Source organism: Echiichthys vipera (genome assembly GCF_963691815.1).
Source record: "Echiichthys vipera genome assembly, chromosome: 2".
NCBI classification, from domain to species: Eukaryota; Metazoa; Chordata; class Actinopteri; order Perciformes; family Trachinidae; genus Echiichthys; species Echiichthys vipera.
Genome location: NC_139827.1, coordinates 29,278,115 through 29,304,285, shown reverse-complemented (window position 1 = coordinate 29,304,285; position 26,171 = coordinate 29,278,115). Strand labels below are relative to the sequence as shown.

At 44.3% G+C, this 26,171-nt stretch overlaps 1 protein-coding gene across 3 annotated transcripts; it reads right to left on the bottom strand.

The window, feature by feature from the left end:
* Window positions 1-862: 862 nt before the first annotated feature.
* On the bottom strand, window positions 863-17,915 carry LOC310955218 (axin-2-like). Of its 3 annotated transcripts, XR_014593438.1 has the most exons (12): window positions 17,187-17,395; window positions 15,375-16,318; window positions 12,748-12,888; window positions 9,986-10,088; window positions 7,916-8,056; window positions 6,883-7,304; window positions 6,639-6,788; window positions 6,295-6,528; window positions 6,000-6,104; window positions 5,259-5,384; window positions 2,016-2,713; window positions 863-1,962 (listed from the first exon to the last, which is right to left on the bottom strand). XR_014593438.1 is itself a non-coding variant. In XM_083925006.1 (11 exons), the coding sequence occupies exons 2-11, from the start codon at window positions 16,205-16,207 to the stop codon at window positions 2,587-2,589; spliced, it is 2,382 nt and encodes a 793-aa protein (XP_083781132.1). In that variant the 5' UTR covers window positions 16,208-16,318; window positions 17,769-17,915; the 3' UTR covers window positions 863-2,586. The 3 variants fall into 3 exon arrangements, 2 of the variants coding, with proteins under 2 accessions (XP_083781132.1, XP_083781131.1); XM_083925006.1 differs by lacking the exon at window positions 17,187-17,395 and adding an exon at window positions 17,769-17,915 and having other exon boundaries at window positions 863-2,713; XM_083925005.1 differs by having other exon boundaries at window positions 863-2,713.
* Between the last annotated feature and the right edge of the window lie 8,256 nt (window positions 17,916-26,171).

Here is a 26,171-nt window from a genome sequence, read left to right as displayed (position 1 = left end):
AACCACTGAGGGGCTGTAACGCATCAAAAGGTTCCAGGCTTTTAGTGATTTCTGTTTATGCAGGGAATTAACAGCTTACGACCACAAATGTAAACTTCAATTATTTCTCAGGTTTTCAGTGCAGCTTCTTGTTTGTGAAATGCCCGACTGTATGATGCCACTACAAGAGTGACTTTTATTAATCACTTGGTTCAAAATGTCACCTCTCCACCTTCATCTGCATTGTGATCACAGCACTACTGTGCCTCTTTTATGGTGACGACTGCAACGTTTTACATTTGTCATTACTGAGAAAGACATGAAGGTTATACAGAAGGCGGTTAACTGTCAAAAATCATTTTTGCAAGTATTTAATAACAGGTTCTAAAGACCCCTTCTACAAAATTCTGTCATTCTTAATATATATCATGTTCATATAGCATGGTTCGGAGTATGATTTCCACTATCCAATTTGTCTTATCATTTAGTTAGTGGGGATTTATAATCGAGCAGCTGATACTCAGGTCTCTGTCCAGAATCATGCCCGGGAGGGGGACAGGGCAACCATTCAGCTCCTGAGGTGTGCTGTTAATGCTGTTGTTAATCACTCTTTGTGTTTAATACTCTCGCACTTGTCGCCTCTGAATTACAGTCAAAAATATGTGTATCCTAAAGCTAACACTGGGAAGTTTGCTGCTCAGTATGAACTGACTTAAATATATAAACGCATCATGGTGACATTGGAAGTGCAGTAAATGTGTAACATGTTATTATGGACAATAATGAAAGAAGCAAATCCAGGCACAACAGCTTTCATTTGAAAAATATAAAACTTTAATAAAGGCTACATCTCTCAATAATTACAATAATTATAGGTCCATGTAAATCTTTAAATGAAACTCTTTATATAATGTATAATTTACAGTTTAGATAGAACGAAACAAAACAAAAAAAGGCCATGGTGTAAAAAACAAACAAAAAAACATGATTACAGGATATTATTAAAAGCATAAAAATATCTTTTCAACATAAAACCCTTCTGAAAACCAAGGGATATATATTAAAACCCTGAAACAGGGTAGCACATGGTATGGCATCCATGTAGGCACAGGTGCTGTACTCATAAAACACCAGCGATACTGTGTGTGCACTGTTAATGTGAGTGTGTGTGTGTGTGTGTACTCTGTGTCAGTATCCATACTTCAGAATGCATAATTACAATGTATACAGGAGCTCTGCTATATACGATGGTAGTGTAACAACATTCAAAGGATATCGGAGCCATAATTCTTCAATGTTCACTTTTTTCTTTTTTTGTGTTTTTTTCGACACGCTAGCTGACTTCCTCGAGAAGTCGTTCTCAGTGACCCAAACTTGTTCTTGTTAGCGCAAGTTATTTTAGTGTGCGGGCTGTAAACACTGCCATTATTAGATGGTACAGCTTGTGCTCCAGGTCTCCTCTCTGTGTGTATCTGCAACTGTTTTCACCCCCACGTCGTGCAATGCCTGGTTTACAAAGGCACAACAAAAAAGATTGAGCTCTGTCGCTGGACCGAGGGAAAAAGAGAGGATTGGGGGGGAGAATGAGGGAGAGGAAATACTAGTGTGACAAACTTAACATTATAAACTATCAGCAGCATATAAGACTGGGATTGACCATTAGATTAGAGGGAGTGCGCCTCGGACAAGACCACTGCTAAGGTTGTTAGTTTGTGTCAGATGGGTCTACAAGGCTATGGGAGGTGCTAGGCTAGTGTCACATCCTTTGTGTAAAGTAAAAACAAACAAAAACAAACACTAAACAATATCACCACAGTATTCTCCCAACATTCAAAGCAGCTTGCCCATTGGCTAGGAATAGGGAGGGGGAGGGAAACAGGTTTAAGAAGACTAAGGAAGGGAGAACGGGGAAAAGAGTGGGTTGTTTTTTGATCAATAAATACTTAATACAAAATTTCAACTCATGACAAAAAGCATCTCTCTCTCTATATATATGTATATATACCTGTATATATAATACAGGTATATATACATACCTGTATATGCATGTATGTATATGCACATGTACAGACGTTTTTGTAACGATGTTAGAGTGTAACGTTAAAAGCAGGTTGGTGGCACTGTGTCTTCAGTGCCTGCTAGTCCGTTGGCAGGGAAGCCGGCGTGAACGCACCATCAGTCTCTCATCACATCGCAACAAAACAGTCATCTACATCTTTAGTGGTTATATTCAAGAAGAGGCGGGGTCTCCCCCCCACTGGCCTCCAATCATCATCATCATCATCGTCATCATCATCCTTGTGTTGGTCTTTTAAAGTCTCTCATTTCATTCCCTTGTGTTTCTAAGGCTGATTGGTTGATAAAGTCAGGGAGGGGCAGCACCTCCTCTGGGTTCGGCATACTTCATTGGCTCGTCTTCCTTCAATCACTCCTCTTGTGCTGGATATATTAACTCTGTTTAGATTAATATTAAGAAATAGAAAAAAAAAAAAAAAGGAGTCCAGAGTATTTTTTGTTAATTACAAAGAGTCTCTTGCTCAAGTTTTTTCGGGACAGTTTAGCTTTTGGTTGGGGAGGGGCATTGGTTGGTTGGCAACAAAGTGGCTTTTAGTCCATCCTCTCCACCTTGCCCAGGACCTTGCCCTCATACATGGGCAGCACGGAGGCATCCTCCCACACCTCCTCGAACACGGCACCACACTCAAACTCATCACTGGCTTTCTTGAAGTAGTACCTGAGGAGGAAAAACAAAGAGAAAGGTGTGTGATTAGAAAATATTGAGCGTAGGTGTACGTGAAGACCAAAACTGACAGTGGCAGCGGGAGTGCACCTGATACATTTCAGCGTATTTTAAACCACTTTGAGGCACCTACGACTACTTCCATATACATGCTCACGCACAACTCCCTTTAGTCCAAATCAAACACAAACACACACACTCAGAGAGCCAGAAATGGATCCTGCTCAAAACAACTTAGTCATAGCCTTCAATGCCATCCCTGCACACTTCAAAGGCAGAGCCTGACTCTACATCACACCGCTGCACAAACAGAGCTGAACCCTCCGTTTAAACACTCCCTGTGATAATTCAAGCTGCTAGAAACAGCCTGTTTGTCTGTGTGTGTTCATCCATGTGTGCTTGTCTCCTCATCCACTGCTGGCCATTCTACAGATCCCTATCTGTCCTGCAAGGTCTTATTAAAGTTGAAGGGTTAATTAGAGGCTGTCTTAAGCCCCCCCCCCCCTCCCTCTCCCTTCAGCGCTGCCCCCCCTCCCTCTCTGTGTCTCCATGGCTTCTAATTGGGCTGGCTGTCAAATGAAGGGCCTTTCTGTCACACAGGTTGGCATTTCAGGTGCCTGAGAGTCTGCCTGTGACTGCTGGAGCACACTCCACTGCTTGCACATAAACACGCACATGCCCTATGTTTCTCTTGTACACACACACACACACACTTTGGGCAGCTTTCCGATCACCAGCGGAGAACAGAGGGAAAAATAGGGAACAGTAAGGGAAGAAAGCGAGGGGAAGCAGAGCGCAGGCCTTCCCTGGCTCGGTGAGTGGGTGTGATAGGTTGGATGTGGGCCGAGCCTAAGGGGCTTTTACCCTGGGAGGGGGTGGGGGGGCGACCGCTCAGACAGTCTCCTGGAGGTCACAGGTCACCTAGCTAGCCCACTCTTCTCCTTCTCTCAAGCAGAGATAACTCCCAGGGTTAGCTTGGTCCCAGTGACTGTGAAGTCTCCTGGAGCTCCTAATGATTTCTCCTCTCTACTTTCAACCCAGCAAAAGATCAGCGGGAGGGGATTTAATGATAAGCTTTGTAATGGAAAAATGCCTCATTTTGCCCATGTGTGCCCACGTTCAGAATAAAAAAGAAAAGGAGAAAAAAGGGAGGGGAAAAAAAGCTGCTTTATGAGCAATCTCTCAGCGTAGAGTCATTCAAATAACACATGTAAGGAGGGGCGTACAACAACGTACACATAGTTTTATTTGCCATGTTGATCGTAATTACACATAAACGAATGAGGAGGAGGAGGTTGCGTTACCACAGCTGCAAGACTTTCTATGCAAGTATGCAGAGATGTGACAGAGGGCTGATGGCTTTGTTTAATGATATGGCATTTCAGTTTCCCTCTGTTGTCTAGGCTTTGCTGGACAGGATTAAGCCCTTTCATCTTTAGTAGTAGAAACCAAATGAATGCGTTACCCTGCTCGATTCATTGGCTGGATTTTTATTTTCAGAAGAAAATGCTAAATTTTCACTCACAAATAGCTCAAAGTCATCACTTTGTTTCGGAGAGTGAGACAGAGAGAGACAGCAGGAGTCTTTCTATTGGAACATGTTTTATGTGGCAGGATTTTTCTCTCTTTGCAACATCTGGCACCAATATCGTCTGGCAGAGCCGCGGCGTACTGTTCTCCACTGTACCGCTGCCATGTCCAAATTAACCAACTCCACACATTCTGCTGCCATTGAAGCCAGACGCTTCATCCCCACCTCCCCCTTCTCATTCGCTGGCTGAAGAGTTATGGGATAGCAAGGGTGCAATGACTTGTTTGCAGGCTTTCTCTCTTGCCTAACAAGCAGATGTGGCTGTAACCTAATGTTGATGTCATGGGCATGCAGGCTTTATATCTTTTCGGTTGCATACACCCTACCCAGTGCAGGAACGGTATATGATAAAGCAAGCACTGGCTTCCTGATATGAATGTCCTCAAACTGCCATTATATTTTTTTTAAATTATTTTACAAGTTCTTACATTGTTTAGGAATTCCCCATCGTCATCTGACATTGACATAAGGTGGTCTTGCTATGTTAACTGCTATCAGTCATTAACAGAAGAAGGTGCTTGTGGGAGGTATCTGATTTTAATGCCTGATGCAATAGTGCGGAGGAGGAATTTGAAGGCCTTGCAATGGTCTTTGTGCACAAAATAAAATGGCCCAGTCTTCAAAGCCATATTTATTAAGACTGCCTTACCATGGAAATCAGTACCAGATGTGGGGGGTGGGGGGTGGGGGGGTCGCTCTACAGCTCCCCTCTTCCCCCCTTTCTATAAGCTCTGAATACAGTGGATCAGCCCTGTTTCTTTTCAACTATCCGGCTCCAGCATTTCACACTCCCACTCAGCAGACAAACATATACAAGCACAATAACAAATGCACATACATACACACATAACTAACCCTGCTTCAGCACATACCCCATACAAATAAGTGAGAACAAACATCTATCCCAGTACTGTGATTTGTGTGCTGTTGTTAGGTGCTCATAATTACCGGTAGTTGCCTTTCTTGCTAAGCTGTTCCTTGAAGTGTCCCAGGGTGAGGCAGTGGGTTTTCATCATGCTGCGATAAGGAATCTCCTCACCACAGAAGAAGTAGGTGACCACTAGCTCCTTAGACCTGAAAATGCATAATGAAAACTGGTTTTAAACAGCTGGACTTGTAGGAGAACAAGTCAGACTGTTGAATGCAGACAAAGAATCTTTATAATTAATTAAGGATGTCAACAGACAGCTGGCTCACCCAAGGGTCAACCAATTAAAACTAAAAGAGGCCTCACAGTCAGGTGGCTGTAGCTTAGCATCAAACACCAAATCCATTCAACAACAAATGTATGAAGGGGGCCGATGAATTTGAGTTACCAGGGGCTACTTAACACATCTTTGTTAGGCTCCAGTGGTGAGTGTGTGTTGGGAGACTGGTGGGTAGTTAGGATTCTGTATTAAAGCATATTTAATCTTAAATGATTAAAAAGCGAGAGAAGAGGAGTTCAAAGACATAGCTATGCTGACTCACAAAATCTCTCTTTGAAGGGAAGAGCGAGAAAATCCGTGAGGAAGAGGGTTAAAACACAAGCATGGGAGAGAGGGAGTGCTCATAAAAGTGTGTGAAAAATGATCGCTGGGAAACTATAAAGCAATTGAGGAAGACATTAAGAATAGTTGAGGTATATAAACACAGACGGGATAGTGTTATTGATTAAAAAGGAGTGCAGTAAAAAAGAAAAACCCGTACTCGTCTGCTTGGAGTCCAGGGCTGGCTAGCGGGCTGCCTCCAGTGGGGAAGGCAGCTGCTGGATGGCTCCTGTCTCTCTGAAGGCTGGTAGCTGCTGTTGAATGCCTGTTAAAATCAAATAGATCACTGATTCATTAATAATCGGATCAATGTGAAGGGAAATTATTGGACACCATTTACAGTTTATTCTAATGTGGCCAATTAAATGTGGAGAATGGTGAATATGTATGATTGGCATTTTTTATTTTTAGTGTAAAGCTGAATGTGTGTTTAAAGCGTTTCCGCGTTTGTCTACCTTTGTTTCGGTGGTTTGGAGACCTCTTCTAGTCTGCGGCAGGCCTCCTCTAGCTGTAGCAGGGTGTTGGGCGGGGGCAGGGGTGGCATGGCCGGATCCTGGATGAACGGGTGGCCCGGGTGGTGGCCACGGAGGTGAGCCCCATTGCCAATGCCGCCTCCACCCCAAGAGGAGTGAGTCCGACCGGGCAAAGTCTTGGAGTCAAGCAGGTTGGACTTCTTTAGGCCTTGAGTGCTGTTAGGATAAATAAATTGTCAATATACCGTATAATATAAGCTAAGGAACTTGTGACACTAGTGTTGTTTGGTGTAAATAATGTTGTGGCACACCTGACCGACACTTACCTGTGTGGCTTGTGTTTGCCCTGCCTCTCACTCTCTAGGATCCACTGCCAAACATTCTGAGAGCGGTCGGTGGCATCTAGGGGAAGGCGTGGGGAAGACACGCCCTCATCAGTGGCCTTGACTGGCCGCCTGGACAAAGTGCTGCAGCGACTGGAAGAAAAAAGAGAGACACATTTTAGGTCAGAGCTAATGTACAATGCTGAAGGTCAACTAGTTTAAGCACAGCTCAGAAGTCAAAGCTCACCCAGGGGTGAAGTCGGAATAATTGGCCCCCCCTGGAGGGCAGAGGCACTGCACACGCTGAGCCGCCTCGGCCTCAATCTGCTCCTTGGTCTTAGGCCCAGCATGGTGATGGTGAATGTAGTGGTGGTGGATGTGCTTTGTGGACTGCCTGCCTGTCAACAACACCTTGGCGGCCCCAGGATAAGCCCCAAAGAAGGGCCCGTGGCCAGAGGACACGATAGCATCTGTCCGATCTGGGGAGCGTGAGCGTGGCGAGTGCCGAACCACACCTGGTGACTGGCAGCCAGGTGTCTTCAGGACACGGGATAGGTGCTCATCCAGGATTGCCTGGGGGTCTTCCTCGCATTGGCTGCCAGATGGGAGCAGAGGGTGATGAAGGGAGGTGGTGCTAGTGAGGTCACCGCTCTCCTCCCTTTCCTCCTCCTGGACAGGCAAAGAAACGAATAAATGAGTTCCGGCAATTGACAAAACATTAATACACAGTCACATGTGGGAAAGGCAGCAAGCAGAGGAATTTATGTCTCAACTTGCACCAACTTATATCTATCGCCCTCTGAAGTCAGTAAGAGCAAACGCCTGGATAACTTGATTTGAGTTTCCTTTTTGCCGCACTGTTATCTTCGCTAACAGGCTTTGGGTGCGCTTCATCTATAATGCAGAGTGTGCCTGTGCTTCACAAAGAGACTGGTACTACACATACTCAGCAAACGCGCCACTGGAGAGTAGCTAAGTGCTAACTATTTGAAGGAGCTTCAAGTGTGTCTAGAAACATAAGTTTGAAAGTTCCCCCAGATGAAGTAGTGGAGGACAGAGAGGAAAAGGGAAGAAGTAGCTCAACCAAGACAGACTTTCAAATCCCTTGGTCTTTTCCCCGTTCTTCGACATGCTGAAACTGGCATATGGGCTTTTAAAGCGCAATATGGAACCATTGTTTCGAGTTAGCTTTGATACAAGTTAGAATCTCCAAGTTGGCAGGCATGCTTAACGTTGGCGGAAGTGTCAGGCGTTAAGAACAGGTTTGTGTGCATCTGTACCTCCTGGATCTGCTGCAGCCTCTCTTCCAATGAGCTCATGGTGTCCTGCTCTCGCTTCAGCTTCTCCAGCCGAGATATAAGCTGGGCAGCAAAGGCTGAGGGCTCAACGGGGGTCATCTCCTTGGGCAGCCGATGTGTCCTCTGCAGGGTAAAAAACATAGGGGGAAGGAAACTTTAGTGTGTGCGTGAGTCTAACCGTGCAGTGTTTTTGACAGATGCAATATGCTGCATTAATCCACTGTCCTATCTTGTTCCAAAAAGCCTGCTACTATTCCAAAAGGCCTAATCCAGATGCCCTTGCCCTCGAGCTAACCTAAACCTTCTCCGCCGCCGATCCCTCCGCAGATCTTCTCATGCCCAGTGCCCTTGGCAGTGCCAGGCTGCTGGTTGAGGGGGAGAGAAGGGGGTAGTGATGGCGGGGTAGCAGTTGGTCTCGCTCGGAGGGGAGGCCCCCTGCCTGCACCCTCTGTAGCCCAACCAAGCCATCAGCTAGGCAGCCTCTGAAGTCAGCACACTTCAAAGGGCCCTTGTCAAACATCAAACGCACACTAGGGGTGGGAGGGACACGCAGCTTTAAATCTCCGAATAAAAGCCAGATATCGACGGAGAAGAGAGAGTGAGGAGAGGAGAGGGGAAGAAAAAAGGGAGAGGGGGACAAAATTAACAGCATGAAAAAAGAGGAAGAGGATTGAGATGTGCGTTAGTGAAGTGGCACTGGTGGCAGAAAGAGAGCGAGACAGAGAAGGAGGGGAAAGAGGGAGGGAGAGGATAGAGGAGTCAAATACTGGGAAGATCTAAGGGAAAGTAGTAATTTATTTCCCGGCTGCATGCAGGGCAGCTCAGAGGTACTCTAGTCACATTATCCTCCTTTTTCTTTAACTATATGCACTGGCTTCTCTCTCCCTTTCTTACTTTTTTGTTATTTGGCACACTGGCTTTCTTGATTTTGACTCTTTTTTTTGTTGTTCCTCTCATCTCTTTGTAGACACGATGAAGGGAAGAAGAAGAAAGGCAAGCAGAGCTTCTGGCAAAGGAGCGCCAGCCCTGCACGGGGCCCCCGCTGCCTGGGGCTGGTGCATCATGGGAGACAGAGCCATCTCCAAATCAGGAGGGAGACATTAAAGGAGTGCAAGTGGGAAAGGAAGAGAGGGAGAGAGAGAGAGAGAGAGGTAGAGAGAGAGAGAGAGAGAGAGAGAGAGAGAGAGAGAGAGAGAGAGAGAGAGAGAGAGAGAGAGAGAGAGAGAGAGAGAGAAAGACAGAACGGAAGAGAGAAAAAAAGGCCTAACAGACAACACTGTCAATTGAATTCTCAAAACTCTTCCACATTCACATACCTGTGTTTGGATATGAAGACAAAGATATGTCACATTTCCTTTCTTGCCTCATCAGACCCACCTCCTTACCTGTGTCAATCTGTTCTAATCCAGTTTCTTAAACCTTCACATCCAAACCTTGAATTCAAAACATAGACACCGTATGACCCAAATACTAATGGGACCAGATATCAGGGTGCAAGTAAACGAAAGTGGAATTGAATAGTGATGTGTTTCCAATCCATCTTCTGGGATGTAAACTGTAGTTATGGTTATCATTTAACCAGTCATTTAACGCTGAATTCAAGGATTACCATTAACACAGCAGCAATATGTGTAATACACACATTATGCTATAACCACAGCTATAATTGATGCATAAAACATATGTAGCTATGACACTTTGCGACATACGTACTACAGTTACTGAGATGGAATACAAAGGTGACAACAGAGGTTTATATTTACAGCCCTACAGAAGCTACTGGGGAAGGGGAGAGAGGGGGGAGCAGCAGAAGAAGAAGTGAAGTGATATGCAAATCCTGCCTTTCATTTACCCTGACTTTTATATGAAAACGAGCTGGGGAATGAAATATAGTATTCTGTCACAACATGAGCTCTGAAAAAAATAAAATAAAGCACCTCCTCAAGGGAATCAGGACCCAGTTGTCTGTCAGCGTGTAAAAGTTTGAGCTTAGCAGATTACAAAAAAGGAAACACTGAGACAGGAAGTAGAACTTAAGGAAGTAGGACTTACAGGAAAGTGGGGTAGCGTTATCTGTCCATTGATCTTGACACTGCGATGCATCTCTCGTTGGAGTTGCTTCTTAGTGCCCAGTTTATACGGAGGGATTCCATCTCTGTAAATGACAAAGAAATGACAAGTTCACATTTTGAAAAAAAAAAGACAACCACAGACAACTTAAATTACTCTTATATAAAATTAATTTGGTCTGTTGTAACCTACATAAGTATCTAGTGGATGTTATTTTTCGATATTTACTGCAACTTATCATTATGCAGGTCGCAACACCTCCATAACAACTGTTGGTGCATTAGCGCCATTAGCCAATCTTTGTGGAGAAAGAGCCCTTGGGAGGCAGGCCGTCATTGAAGTGACCGCCACAACACCACCAAGTAACCACCCACTAGGCACATTACAGCTAAATCAAAAGGCCAGGGAGCCCTTGAAGCCAAGGCAACAAAAACACACATAACAAAACACACCAGGACAATGGTAGAGATATGCTAAACATCCAACTTTGGGCTTCGAAAGAGGAGCTCCACTGATAAGATTACATCAGTCCTTGTCAACTCTGACTGAGGTTGTTTAAAGCAGACAAATTAGAGCCAGACTCAGTAGCTGGTCAGTGGCTGAAACTACAACAGGCTAGCAAACACCGCTTAAGTGCCGCTGGCTTTGTAGCTCTGATATATTAATATGAAAATAGAGACAGTTAGGAATACCAGTAGTCTCCGGACAATTAAGCATTTATTCTGGGAATCTTATTCTCCATTTTTCATTCTGTGTCTGCTAGCTTTTCCAGTCAGCTGCCACTTAAGCTGGGCCAATTATCTTGGCCGTTTTGGCTGCTCAGAAGTGTCTGACCTAGCCCAAACGCTACTTTTTCTGCTGCCTCTTTGAAATCTCACACTCATGCACATATGCACCCGCTGCCATCTTCGTTTGGCAAGCGCTGTGCTGTGAGCCTCTGATCTCAGCAACATCAAAAGGCTGGTTTGTAAGATAAGGTAATGTTTGAAGTTGGTGCAGCAGCATTCCCCAGCGTCCAAGTAAATCCATAAATAAGATATAAGCAAAAAGAGAAAAAAAATCCCCCTACCCCTTCTTCCACCCTCCTTCCCAAATCCTCCTCTTCTTGTTCTTTATCTGGGAAATGAGATTCAAATTTGCAGTGTGCCTTTTAACCATTGTGAGAGGACACACTAATCAAATTGTTCCCTCGAATGAGAGAGGAAGAAGTTGCGTTTTCATTCAAATTATTTAGGCGTGCGGAGGAGAGATTGCTGTGTGAGACACCTTCGATAATGAATCTGTTTTTTCTTCTTTATTCCTCTAATCAAATTTTGCAAGTCACATTTCACATTGACATTGTCAAGAAGAATCGGATAGTGGAGCCAAGCTGCCGATACCGCCTGTGTTACAGCGAGCTTCTTGTAAACTTGCCCTGCTACCAAAATCAATGTTTCACAAACTGTACCCTTGAGACTACAAGCCATCATCCCTGAAGGCGCAGGAAGAAACACAGGAAACTCTTCAAAAGTAAAACTCAACAGCCCAGAGGAACTGGTGCGCGAACAAGAACCCCAAACTTTGTGGCAAAACATCATTCCCACACAAAGCTTGAACTTCCCTATCACTAACTATGTTTTTATCAATCCAAACTGTCTCCACCCCCGCCGAACCATGTGATGGCTGAGTGCTTTGTCCAGGGAAAGAGAAAACAGCCGTGGACTCTTTCATGGTTTCATGGGCACTTACTTTATGGGGATCTCCTATTCAGTTGTGCAAGTCATTTTCAAAGCAGCCAGCCACCCTCTTATCCCCCTAAGCTCCCCTCACCTAACAATAGGCTGAAAGCGATTCAGTTAAGCCCTTTATACTCCATGCACTTTATTTTCTCACTCCCTTGCACTTCGAGCCTAACCACTCCTGCTATTGGCTCTGGAGGGTGGAGGAGAGATGCTGTGGAGGGTTGGGTGGGTGATGTGATTTTTTTGGGGGTGCCCTAGTCTGGCCAGGGGGAGTTCCTCATGCCTTGTCCCAAGGTCTAGAAATGAGTAACCCCTGTGAAAGCCTCACAGACACATGATCTCAGCACCCCGCAGAGGCCAGTGGCAGGAAACCGACCCACCATGTGAGTAAGCCTCCTTTCATTTAGTGCCAACATTTTTCAATGAGTTTGTCTTGAGGCCCGAATGGCCATTTCCCTCCCCCTCTCCTCCAGCTCTTCAAAGGGAAAAAGCGATTAGATAATATGAAAAAAACAAGTCTGTTGTGGCAGAAGGGTGGGTGGGATGGATACATTTCAACTTTGAGGAAAATGAGGCAACGCCCCCACCCACATCAAGACGTTCTCATTTTTTTCACCCTTCTCTCCAGCCTGCAACGCATCAGAATAAACTTCAAAAGGTCCTCAGACATAATGACTTTCCCAGAGTTATCTCCCTGGAGGCCACAGTAACAACTACACATTAATAGAATTACCTGGAGTCAATCATGGAGGATAATTAAAATACATTACGGACCATTATTTCACAACAGTAAACTCCCCTGGCCTCAAAAAAAGCTTCATGTGTTGGACTACAGAGCCAAATGTTTTCCAAGGTGTTGAGTGAACCCTGATCTATGCATGTTTACACACTATAGACACCATAAAAATCTGAACTTTGGCCAGGGTCAAGTGGATGGAAATTAGCCCTTTAAAGTTGCTACATTATCTGGGTCGAAATGAAACTGACCAATCAACTTTCAAGAAAAACTTAAAAAACACTTACACGCTACTGTCCGTCATGGACATGGAATCATCTGTCGTAGCATCACTGGAGATCTCGCTGTCGTTGGCACTGGTGGCAGGGGCAAAAATGTAGCCGGAGTTGACAAAGTAGGGACTGGCAGGGTCTCCTCGACGGAGGGACCTGTGAAAGAAACAGGAAGAAATGAGCTTTAATGCTTTAATGTGATATCCCTCTGGGTTGTGCTGGGAAGTGAAAGCAGTAAAGAGATGTGACAGTTGGGTAAAGTTTACATGCTCTGTGCTTCCTTCTGTTATTCATCTTTATCAAATTTTAAAAGCATGGGAGGTTGTTTTGTTGACAATTTCTTTAGATTTCTGTGATTAGAGCCACTTTGATGAGACTTTGGGGCAGAGAAATGTGACAATATTAGTGTTGGAGATACAGATTTTTTCCCTCTCGACTCTTTCATGTCCCTCCTCCTAACATACAGGGGTTGTGTGTTTGGGGGATTGAGGGATGATGGTTAGAGTGGCTGAAGTGTGTGAATGAACAATCACATTTCCCTTCTTTTTCTCTCTTGCGCTATCTCTACACCCTTTTGTTTGGGGCCAGGCCCCTACTCCTGCACTTTTCCACTCTGAAACTCCACTCTTTCTTTCCTTGAAGTGTTTTCTCCTCCGTGCTCTCCCACTTCTATCTCTCTCTCTTTCTATCATCCAGTCTGGGGCCCCTCCTTTACCCATTCTCCCCTGGTTTCCTTTCTAAAGTCTCTCGCTCTGTCTTTCTCCTCTCTCCTGCTGTGTTGCATTCCTGTTTCAGTAGTGAAGGGGGTGGACAAGGAAGAGGGAGGGAAGAAGAGGAAGGGGGAACTTGAGCTTTAGAGAAGGAGGGAGAGTGAGAGAGGGAAAGGGGGAAGGAGGGCCCCTTTCTTTATGAGAATGCCTTCTGCCGGGAGTGCTGAGAGGAGAACCCCAGCATGACTAAAGCCGTAGGCCCCAAGCACAAACCTGACCTTTGGAAGGTCCGCGCAAAGAGTCAGGTATTTAGCACAGCTGCACCCCCCCCCCCCGCTCTCTTTCTCCATCCCTTTTCTTTCTTTCATGACCCCCCCCTTCCTGTCTTTCCCCTTCCCCTCCTCTTGTCTCTCCCTGTCTATCTCCAAAGCATGCTTAGTCTCAGATTTTTTCTCAAAAAGGAGAGATAAAGGTGCTGGATAGAAAAGAAAGGGGAAGGAAAACACTGAGACACACAAAATCTATAGCAAAGTGGGATTGGAGGTTGGAGCTGCGGAACTGAGCTGAGGATGTTTTGTTGTTGTGTTTTTCTATCACTTTGGAGTTGAGTATTGGAGGTTTTTCGAAAAGAGGGGAAAAAAGGAATCTGTGCAGCGGCAAAATTAGTTCCACATGTTTGAGATGGAAATTGGTTGACCTAAAGAGATGGTGAGGGGCAGAGGGAAAGGGGGAGAACGTGGGTGACAGAAGGGAGAAAGAGGGGGGCTTACTACCCCCCCCCTATTTTCTTTCAGGGAAAAACAAGAATGCAGGGGATCACACCAGGAAACCAGAAGATGCCCACATGTCAACAAACCCTGTGCTTATTGGTTCTTAACTCAACACGAGCCTTTTCAAGTAAATGAGTAACTGTGTAATGATATTATCCGACATCTGCTCACGTGAAGGAAAAAATTCTCAAGGGAGTGTATAAACTGAGTTATTAGACTTAATCAATTATTTTGTACACTGTTATTAAAAATGCAAATTTCATTTTTTTATTTCTATTCTCATTAAAATGATAACTAGAAAAAATAACATATGGATGTCCTATGAATGCACGTTTCTACCAAATCAAAGTATCAAGACATTGTCCAACTTCTAGGTAACAATCACATCCAGATGTGAGGCCAAAGTGGAGTTGAGTGAGTGAAAAACTTTTAAAGTGCCCTTTGATGCAGGCTCATGCATAAAATCCAGCTTTTGAAAATGTTACTGGCTTGAAAAGGTTTCAGCTGTTGGACAACGTGTGGGACGAGCTCTTAAGATAAAAGCCAAACGCTTTCCACAAACAGCTCTGCTTTCATCTCTGACCAAGAGAACAATATCTCCGCTTGGCTTTAATGTGACTGCTAAAGTTCTCTCTGTATTGGCTTTTCTTTTGCTTAGGGAATTTTTACGACAGTATACAATAACTTTATGCCTTAGGAGTAGAAAAGGGAGAAACTATAGCAGGACTTTACAATAGCATCGTACTGTTTCGTGTAGTTGTTACAGACATCAGACTTGGTGTCTGAATTTGTGCCTGAACCGGAGGAAGGGTTTCAAAGCGCAGGAAACTTGGGCAAGCCAGCAGAGGGCTGCCTGCAAGACACCATTTACTTAAAAGGAAGGCTCAGATCCATTGATGTTTTGCACCCACCCCGCCCCTCCAGCCCTCCAACCCCCTGACTAACTGCAAGGCAGGAGGGCACAAATACACAGGCATGTTCCTCTGAGACTCTTTCATCAAGTGCCTTCATCTCTTTGTTAGGCAATTGTGAAATAACTGTCAACTGCCACATATTCACTGTAGTTTCACTAATTAAGGAATGGTGATCACAATGAGAGTATGCAATAAAAATAACACACATGCACACAGACATGCATGCTCTGGGTGCGCGCTCCTCTTACCTGCAACTATTCTCCAGCACTTCAGCTGCTGTCCGGATGGTAGCGGTAGCCCTCAGCGTTTTCGCCGACAGTCCCACCACAGACCCTAACGTTTTCGCCTTCAGGTCGTTACAACTCCACTCCTCTTCCTCCATGAGGGGAGGAAGATATCCGCACATCAACTTGAGGCTGCCGAGACCGCCGTGGTTCATGTACGCCGCGTTTTCGCAGCCCGCGCGCACGTATTCGAGGTATATGTCAGAGGTCAAAAACATCTGGTATGCATTCTCTTCCATGTTGGACTGGATTTCCGTCTGTGCCTGGTCAAACATGGCAGAGTCGATTTGTTGCTTCTTAATACTATCCCTTATGAAGGTCTTGGTGGCGGGTTTCAGCTGCTTGGCGACAATGCTGTTGTTCTCGATGTACCTCTTGAAAATAACTTTGGCAACTCGCAGCGTTTTGGTATCCTTTAAGTCCATTTGCCTGAAGCCGTTGCAGGCGAACCAAAAGTCCAAAGTGTCCACGCAGTTCTCCCGCTCCAAAAAGGTCCTAAAGAGGTGAGCGCCGTCTTGGTCGCCCAGGAGAAAATGCAGAGACTTTGTCCACCGGACAAGGGGCGAGTCCGGGGATGCGCTGCCCTCTGGTTCCCCGAGTCCATCCTCGTTCCTCCGCGGTGTGGAGCCGGGAGGAGCGGTGGCGGCGGGGATATCTTTAACCTTGCTCTGGGCTCTCATTTTGGCAGATCTGCTGGGGTTGTAGCATGACGCCTCTCCCTCCTCCCCCGGTACCGGAGGACGAGGGGCATCTTCTCGGAAGCTACTGCTGATGTGCTCCGTAAGCGCCCTGCTCATGGCTCCAGCTCCGGTTGCCGTGTGAGAGTGCCGTCGTGCCTCCACTGAGCTCCAGCCTAATCCTCCTCACTCTCTAAAAGCAGCGGGGGAGCTTCTCAGCTCCTCTTCACTCTGAAACACAAAGTATTGATCTAATCAAAGCCAGATCCTGCTGAACTTCAAAGAAAGACATCAAGTAAACAGTCCCTTTCAAAAAAAAACCTCGCCGGGTTCACAGAGAAAGGAAATATGAAAGGCTTTTCGTTTCATTTATCTATTTATAATCTAAATGAGAGATCAACTGCAGCCTACATTCTCAACGTGCATTGATCTGTCACATCAAACCATTTTACAAGAGTAATCATCTTACACAGCCTCACTCTTCACCAAAACCGTATTCTCACAACTGTGGCTTACACGTGTTTTCCTAACGAGTCCATGTCACAGGCTTCAACTCCAATTAATTCCCAATCTGTTTCGGACGACCGTGTCCTACCCCTGTCTGCATCACACACGCACACTCGTTTCCACTTGGAGCCAACACTTGTCCTTACCATCCCAGAAATGTACAGACGAGTGGAAAAGCATCTGATCCGCACCACAACGATCTTAAACGTTGTAGCGTACGTGGGGTAAAAAGCCCCGCGGGAAAAGCCAGTCGTTCGTGCGTAAAGGTAAGCGATCAATCGCCTTAATATCTGCCCAAGTAGGCTATTACAGCACATTATTCGAGCCATAGACAGGGTAACGTGTCTGAACTACCAACACCGGAGAAACACTCCATGTATTTGGAGTAAAGCCGAATCATTTCAATCGGAGCGTCAGCGCCAAATCTGAAGAGACTTGTTACCTTATCCGACATTAACTGTGTAGCCGGCTGTTACACACGCTACATAATCACTGATACAGTCTCAGCAGGCAGTGTCACCATAAAGCATAGTATAACCCATTCTATAACCCAATAGATAAGGGCTGAATGAAGGTGCGTAAAACAACATACCATCGCAGAGCAGTTCCAATCAAAGTAAAAACCCGTAAAAAAAGAGGAAAAAGTTGAACTATTACTCCATCGATGGTAGAGGTTAATACAGTCCAAAACTCTACAAGCAGTAATCCAGCACAAAAAGCGACGACGGACTATTTAAAGCCTGCGCCGTGCCACATGTGTCCTATCCTGCTGCAAAACAAGCGCTGTAGTTTAATGCACCATGTCCCATTCAACAACTGACCCCGGAGTAGGCAGGCTCAGTCCCTATGTAGATCACCGGGGGTGTCAGAGTCTGGAGGAGGTAAAAGAGGAGGTGGAAGGGGAGGGGAGGGGGGCTCCGATTGAAGCATACATCACACTTTTTTTCCCAGCTAAAAGACGCACCACCCGACAAATATTCGGTTTTTATCTAAGGCTACACACACACATACACACACACACTACACGCACACACATAAGCTTCTTATCTATCTCACCGTATTTCTCGCCCACAAACAAGAAACATAGCCCGCATTGCTCAACTTCAAAGCTCGGCAGCAGCACATCAAAGCGGCCAAGAGAGGGGGCCTGTGGAACAGCTTTCCTACAACTTACCATCCATGTACCCGAATAGCCTCCCTTTTGGAAAACGTGAAAGTAAAGTAGTCCAACTACAAGCTGAGCCTCCGACCGCTTCGACGGTGTTCCCCGTCCCTTAATGTCCTGTCACGTCGGACAATTGTAATGCAGCTGCGGATAGAGAGGAAGCGCTCTGCCCCTCGACTTTTCTCTCCAGGTAATATTTCAAGAAGTCATGGCAGGCGGTAGGAATCCTCCGGGCTGTTTCTAAACCAACTGGGCTGAAGGTTTAACTGTGGACTTCAAAGTAACGAACCGCTGGCCTGGTCCCGGAAGATACATAAAAACACAGCGTCTCATCTTCGCAGCGACCAGTGGAATAAAACAAAATAAAAATGAACTGGAGCGGAGAAAAAATTACCGAAACGGCTACACATTACGGCATGCGTTCAGTTCAACAGTTTCTCGTAATCAAACCCATACGTTTAGACGTGCGTTAACGTTTAAAAGTTTTCTAGTCAGGGAAAGGATTTACATGCATGCCAGGACCTTATCAAAGACAAGCAATCTGGAGCCAAGTCCCCGAGGCTCCGGAGCGTCAGAAGTAAGTGATCCACCGCGCCAATGGCGTTCTTCTTACCGTCGCTCTGTTTCTACACAAAGTTTCAACAGAAACACAAAGCAAACAAAAGCGATACTTTTGTTACCCGTGGCCTGAAGTGACAAGAGGAAGTTAAGTTTTTCCACCTAGCTAAGGAGAGGCCATTATGATAGGATTTTCAATACTTTTGCAAGACATTGTGTGTCCTGTTGTACAGCAACATATTCCTTTCTAAATTGCATATTGGTTTATAATGCACTGGGAGTTTGGGTGCATTATACTCATGTAATTACGGTAATGTTTCAATTTAAGAAGAAGAAGAATTATTACTTTATTAATCCCGCAAGGGGAAATTCATTTTTTTCACTCTGTTATTATTCAGGTAACACACACACAGGCCCGCTCTGCCTTGCTCAACAGCACCTCAGCAGTGCCCAGGAGATGAAATGGCACCTCTCCAGCCACCAGTCCCCACTCCATTCATGGTCCACACAGGGACTGAACCAGCGACCGTACGTCACCTATGGACTGAGCTACTGCCGCCCCAATGACGTTATTTGTGACATAAAAGCATTTTTGGTTAAATGTAATTTTTGTCCAATGTCCAATGATTTAAAATGTATTCTTAAAGTTATAGCACTGATTTGATAATCCTATAGAGTGTAACTGTCAAATAATTTACATATTAGTCACAGGCTTTTAGCCACAAAGATGTCGAGCTAACACACTTGCCAGTTCCACATTCGGGGAAAATGGCACGGCATGACATTTTGATTGAAATTGGACAGAGAGTAAAGGCAAGAGCTGTTCTCTAGTCTTTTAATTCACATGACTCCCCTAATGTCATTGTGACAGAATCTTAAAGAGTGGGTTAGACAGTGATCCAATCCCATGGTACTTCAAAGGCTATATTGTCCCTTTGATGTTGAAAATCAACTTTAAAAGAGAATATGCTTATATAAGTCAGACGATTCAAATTCACAAAACTCTCATGACGGTACAGGACAAGGGAACTAATGAAATCCAACTTCTCTGAGTTCCTCAACTGGTGCTTAATTCACGTGGATAGAGAAATAAGCATGGTGCGGAGCATTTCCAACATGGACCTTTAATTGTGTCAGCATCTTTGTCCAAATCTTTACACTCAGCCACATGGTGTCTCCGGCATTAATTGGCACTGTTGACTGCTGAGTAAGAATATTCACTGACCATAGACCCATATTTCAATTTAGATGTTTGATACTTTCTCAGGGCATCCTGCTGCCAACTTCTACATTTTTGCTTCTGACACATGTTGCTGAGCAATTTTAATCTACTCCAGCTTTCTTACGCACATGCACAATAGCGAGCCTTTCTTGTTCTTTCTCGCTAAAGCACGGGCATTCTGACATCCTGCCAACCACTTCCTGTATGCTTTGAGCCTGTTTGATTATTGAATCCAGCTCGTTTTAAATGTAATCTGTTAAGACATTTTCCCTGCAAGGCGTTTTCACAAAGCCTTATGATATCAGACAGTACAGTCTCCTTTTCTGTCCGTGTGTCTGTTTGCGTGTAAATGAATATGAAGAGGTCATTCATAGCTACTGTTTATACTGGAGGGCTGTGTAAAACAAACATCGCCGCCACAAATCCAAACAATCCGGCACCCAGAATGCACAAAAAGCTTCCAACACTTTGCAGTGGGACGTGCCCGCCGTGTGCGAGATGGAACATGAAATCACAAAATGGGTCAGCGGCATTGGCATCGTGACATTCAAGGGGCACTTGGCTGATCAGCGAGGACCACATTAAGGCCATGAAATATGTAGCCATACTGCTATCTGCACGCTAACTTCTTTAAAGTCAGCTTTGAAAGGAGAATTGAGATATAGAGGGGTTATAAAATGTACTTTTTGAAGTGCGGGACAATCTTTAAAGTGGGATATTTCACATCTGGGATTAGATGGTATCTTCACTCAAATTAAATTAGGCTGCACATATCACTGCGAAAGAAAGAAAGAGGAGCCTCAGACAGTTTAATTTTTGCTGACAGGCAGGAAGCTTCGTTCATGCTTTGCACAGTCTGCTTTTAATGGCATGTAAAGATCAGACTATTCAACTAGTCAATGAATTAATGAATTTCTACAAATGAAACTGCTTTGATTAGACTTGGACTGAGTCATAGACTTCTCTTTATTGATCCTTTGGGATCACCAAATCAGCCAAAATACAAGTGTCTGTTTTTTTTAAAAATTTATCTTTAAAGTGTCCTGAGTTGCTAAACCCATGAGACCACACCTGTTGACCCTTGAATGCCCACTCTTGTGTTTAGCAGTGACAAAAGAGAGAGGGTGCTGTAAAGTAGCCACAAGAAGCCCCTTTTTGATGTTGACCCTGCCCTGACCCCTTTGTTGGGGCCCTAACCATTTCACAGGAAGATCCAAACGCTTTTAAAGCACAATACAGGGCGAGAGTGCCGCCACTGACTTGCTAGAAGCCCCAATAAAACAGGGTGACCTGGAGGCTAATTGAGAGCTTGTGGTTGGGAAGAAATTAAAGGCATCTGGTGTATCACCACGGATTGGAAATGAAGCTCTTCTTTAATTAGAGCCTGCATTAAAGGCACGGAGAAAGTATTTAACCACTGTCTCTGCAGGTGTCACATCAGGATACATAAAAACAGACAGAGGACTTATTTGAATAATTATAGTGTGTAGGATTGGTTTGTAAAAAATGTCTTTCTTTCTTTCTTTCTTTCTTTCTTTCTTTCTTTCTTTCTTTCTTTCTTTCTTTCTTTCTTTCTTTCTTTTTTTCTTTCTTTCTGTCTTTCTGCTTGCAGATATGTATTAGTTGCGTCAGTCAAACAGTAGGGCTCTTCCTTCTGTCACTTTTATAAGAACTCTTGGGTTTGCATCATATCACAGTCCTGACAATGTGAACAGTAAATTCTGTACAGCCCATTTGATCGCCCTTGCTCCCGCTCAAATCCTACACTCGTGCTAAAATAGCACAGAAAAACAGAGGAAAGGGTGGCTAATTGCAAATAACCCAATATTTTGGAGTTCAAAGGCTGTGGTGGGTTTGAGTGATAATTTTGGCTGAAGCATCACCATAAACACTAATAAAATTAAGTGCGTCGGAGGGAGGAGGAGGCGTGGCCAGGCGTCCCTTTGAACAGACCCTGTGATCAGTTCCCCTCTCAATTAGCGTATTGTCCACTTGTCCTTTCAGCTGGGAGGGAGGGGGCAGTCTCCCCCCCAGCTTCCCTTTGAAGTGATTATCCCTTTATCTCAAGCCTGAGCGAGGAATATCTTGGGGGACAATGGCAAATTAAAGCCCATATGGAGAGAAGCGTGAATGTCTGTTTGTAGGCTCAGAGAGAAATAGAAAAAAGAGCGATAGAGAAATAAATAGAGTGGGGAGAGGGAGGAAAAGAGGGGCAAATATCATCATTCTGTTTGCACGAGCTGAAGGGTGAGTGGGAGATGGCAACGCTCATCCAAAAAAGTAATTTAGGGCTTGTGCCGGAGTTGACACTTGTAGCAGAGAGACTTTAGAAGAGCTAAAGAAAAGAAGAAGGGAGGGGGGGAACACATAAATGGAGGAGTGGAGAGATAGAAGGATGAGCATGAAGAAGAGAGAGGAGTGCAGTTGTCAGCAGAATCAGATGGCGGTCAGGCAGACAGGCTTGAAGAAGATACAATTAAAGTGTGGAGTTAAGACGGGCTTTGAAGTCGGACATGGTGCATAACACTCTTAAAGTTTGAGAAGCCAGTCATTCATCCGCTTGTTATGGCTTGTTAAGACCATTCCTTTTAAACGGCTACATTTGAGAAAATAAACTTTAATTTCAACTTTGGGAAAAGTCAAAAAAATATCAATGGTGACAACAAGCAGGTAGGGTTTTGAACAAGATTAAAAAAGAAAAAATCTAGAGCGGTCATCTGAAATTTGAGTGAGGGATTTGCCAAAGAAGGTGTGGGGGCGCCGGTGAGGATGAATAATTACTTTGTCTTCCCACTCGCCATCTTTTTCTTACAATCCTGTTTTTCGGTGGCTTAAGAGTTTAATAAAGTTTAAAAACAGAGCCTGTGATGCTTGGCCTAATCCATTTTGGCTTGGCGAACCTTTGTGGTAATGGAAACCCTATCTGATGTGAGCAAATGTTTGCCAAGCCAGCATGTGTCTGTCTATCGTCTGTGCAAGAAAATATGTGCTGTACAGCTGTGAAAGAATAAAACCCGACAGCCTTTGTAGCCCAGTCCATAGGGTGACTCGGCTGGGTCCGTGGTTCGAGTCCCTGTGTGGACCATGAATGGAGTGTGGACTGGTGGCTGGAGAGGTGCCAGGTCATCTCCTGGGCACTGCCAAGGTGCTGTTGAGCAAGGCACCAAACCCCCAACTGCTCAGGGCTGAGATCCATTGTTAGCCCCCTCACTCTGACATTACTCCATTAATATATTTGCATGTATATAGTTCCTGTTTGTGCATGTGTGTGTATTTCAGGCCTGTGTGTGTGTGTGTGTGTGTGTGTGTGTGTGTGTGTGTGTGTGTGTGTGTGTGTGTGTGTGTGTGTGTGTGTGTGTGTGTGTGTAACCATAATAATAACAGAGTGAAAAAATTTAATTTCCCTTGCAGGATTAATAAAGGAATTCTTCTTCTGCTCAATGCGCTAATGTAAAGAATAGAACACTTTTTTCATAATTTCTATTTATATTGTAATGACTAGGACACTATAGGTAATCTAGTGTATGCTGTCCCCCTGCACTGTGTTACTGCGTTAGTTGTTCCTGCAGTAATTCTGCGAAAACAGTTTCATGTGTATTCATGATGTTTGTCAGTTTATCATGCTCGACACATCAATTGATTCTTCTTCTGATTGAGAAGGCGAGAGAAATGTGTTCACTTTGAGCTCCGTTAGCCATCCTTAATGAGCACCAGACAAATGATGTAGAAAAATGCTTGATATGAAACAATGGTCAGGCTTATTAGAGGCTGAACAAAACTTGTTACAGGCAAACGTTGGTTTAAACTGACAACGGCTAACTGGCGAGGCTCATTCGGACGGCAAATCCATGCACTGATGTGGCAAATTAAATGGCCCTATTGATCCAGTGATCCAGTGTTGTTTGAGTTCTGGACAAGACAGCAGCAAGAGACAACAGTGACACCATAAAACCAACAGACGGATGTGACAGTGGTTCATTGTTTGATTAACAATTGTCCCCATCAGCCATTGTGATATCAACTTATACACATCCTGCCATTTCAGCCACACTCCAACAGAAACATGTGGAACATTGCTGTGTCTACACAGTATAAGGAGCTGTGGCTAAAAACACACTAACCAAATGAGTATTTCATCACCTGTGTGAATGGATACACAGGATTTGTCGGATCTATAAAGGAAATGTTCTCGCATGACTGTTCCACTGTGAACAGTGAATCCCAAAATACAGAAAACTATTGATGAATTGAAGTAATAGGGGATCGGTTCAAACACACTAGACCAAGGGTGGGGAACCCTGCTCCTGGAGGGCCACTGTCCTGCATGTTTTAGGTTTCTCTCTGCTCTAACACACCTGATTTTAATGCTCTGTTCGTTATCAAGCAGCTGAAGCTTGTCAAGGGTTTAATAATCGTTAGACTCAGGTGTTAGAACAGGGAGAAACCTAAAACATGCAGGACAGTGGCCCTCCAGGAACAGGACTAGACACCCATGCACTAGACGTTAACGGCAGTTTGGCGTCTGGAATGCCGCTGCTATGTGAAATCGCACACCGTGGCAGTATTACAAATTTTTGGGGCATACCTTTACTGTGCCGTACCCTTCATTTTGGTGCTGTTGCGGAATCTGTGTGTGAAAGGGGCTTTGAATTAAACTGCGCCAGTTGTGTGAGAGTATGTAAACAGATATTCTGATGTAGTTTTGCTGTTGTTAATTAGGACACCCTTTTACTTATATTCATCGAGATTTTTTTCCTGTTTTTTTGTTCTTCATTCCCGTGCAGGCATACCAGGGAAACAGCTTTCCTCAGAAATTCAGTGTAACACTGGGTGAGTAATCAATATACAAATTATATTTTGGGGGTTACGTCATCTGTTCCTTTAAGCTGAATGCAATTAGCCTTTTGCGTCAGCTTTAGAGCATTTTAGAAATGCAACTGTTAAAACAGTAGAAATGAACAAAAAAACAGAGAGGCTGGAAAGGTCTCCAACATAGTTTGTTATAATTTACCAAAATCATATTATTCAATTCTTTAATTAGAAACAGCTGTCCCAAGTCTCAGTGAAGGAAACTTAAGGAGGTAGTACTTATTGGCAGACAATATTGTTAATATTGGAATATCCCAGGAGTATGTTGAGCAACAGGGTTTTTCTAACTCTAATGCAAATGCATAGCAGTTAAGGTTAGGACAAAAATCTTGGTTATGGCACTTAAGATCTTGAATATGGAGAATGAGCAGAACACCGCCATCTAGTGTCTCAAGATCATAGTCGCAACAACAGAAAATAATTCCAGCAGTTGGGTTGCCAGGTTTGTTGCAGAGTGTGTCAAGTAATCAGCCATCATGTCAAGTGATGAATCATACAGGGTTCGACTTTGTTAGTGCTCTGAAACCTACTTCCCACCAACGACTGGCACTTGGAGCACAAAGGGTTCCAGTGACATCATCGGCCTTGTGAGAGGTTAAATACCCTGATCTCCACACCAGATAGTTGGTCCAGTCCCAGCCTGGTCAGATGCGTTCATGAACTGATGAAGCCTCTACGATGAGAGGTGAAACGTCTTCCTAGACAAATAACCAAGTCCAGTTGCTTTTGACTGAAATTGCTTTGGGGACAACGATGACCTGAGCAAATGAAAACATTCACAGGCTCTTAATGTAAGTTATCAACTGAGGAAGTTTCATGGTGATATATCTATTTGTTAAAAAAGTTACCCTATTTACCTGTGACCCCTATGATCAGCCATAGGCCTGCATAGAAATTGACCAAAGGGACAGGTCCGAAATGCTTCTTTTGGCTCGTACCCTCCATCCAATCTTCTCGTCTCACCTCGTCTCACCTGCTCCTCCTCGTCCCGCCTCGTTGCCTGATAAATGGCTACGTTAACAGATGTTAGCATAAGTTGGCTCTGTGTTTTTAGCCGGCTGACTTTCAGAATGTATACCATAGCTTTAAATCATCTAGGATTTTGTTTTGAGATGCAAAGCCATACACTGAAAATGGGCATCAGACATAAGTTGTGCTATGATATTCCCAGGGATACTTGCTGAAACACCAAAACTTTCAACTGGAACTTTTCCAAAGTTAAAAGAAGTGATCTCAGTATTTTCTGCTTTGAGGGCAATGCAATGGCTAACAAAGCAGGAAACATAGACATGACTTATACTCTTGCCCAACTGTTTCTATTGAGCCCCAAGGCAGCTTTCCCTAATTTTTCCAGCTGAATACAATTGCCAATTGTATTGCTGTGTGTTTTTGTTTGTTCTTTGATGATTCTTTGGGATGAAAAAAGAAAAAAAAGAAAATCTTAAAAAGATATGTACTCTATCAGAGCTCAGAAATGTAGAAACACGAGTGACTATACATACAGATGCAAATTTCCTAAATGAAACAAGAGGGGACAAATATGCTTGTCATAAAAATCCACAAAATTGTAGCTGTCGGCTGAATGTTTTGGCATATAAGACAATTACCTACCAATCATGTGTGGTTTTGGTGGGTTGTGTTTATTTATCCGAAATGTTACGGAATGTGTATGGCTCGCTCTGCTCCACCAGCTTCTAATTGATTAGATTTGAGAACGGTTCGCCTATTAATTGTTTAGAGCATGGTTCGTTTACACAAAACGT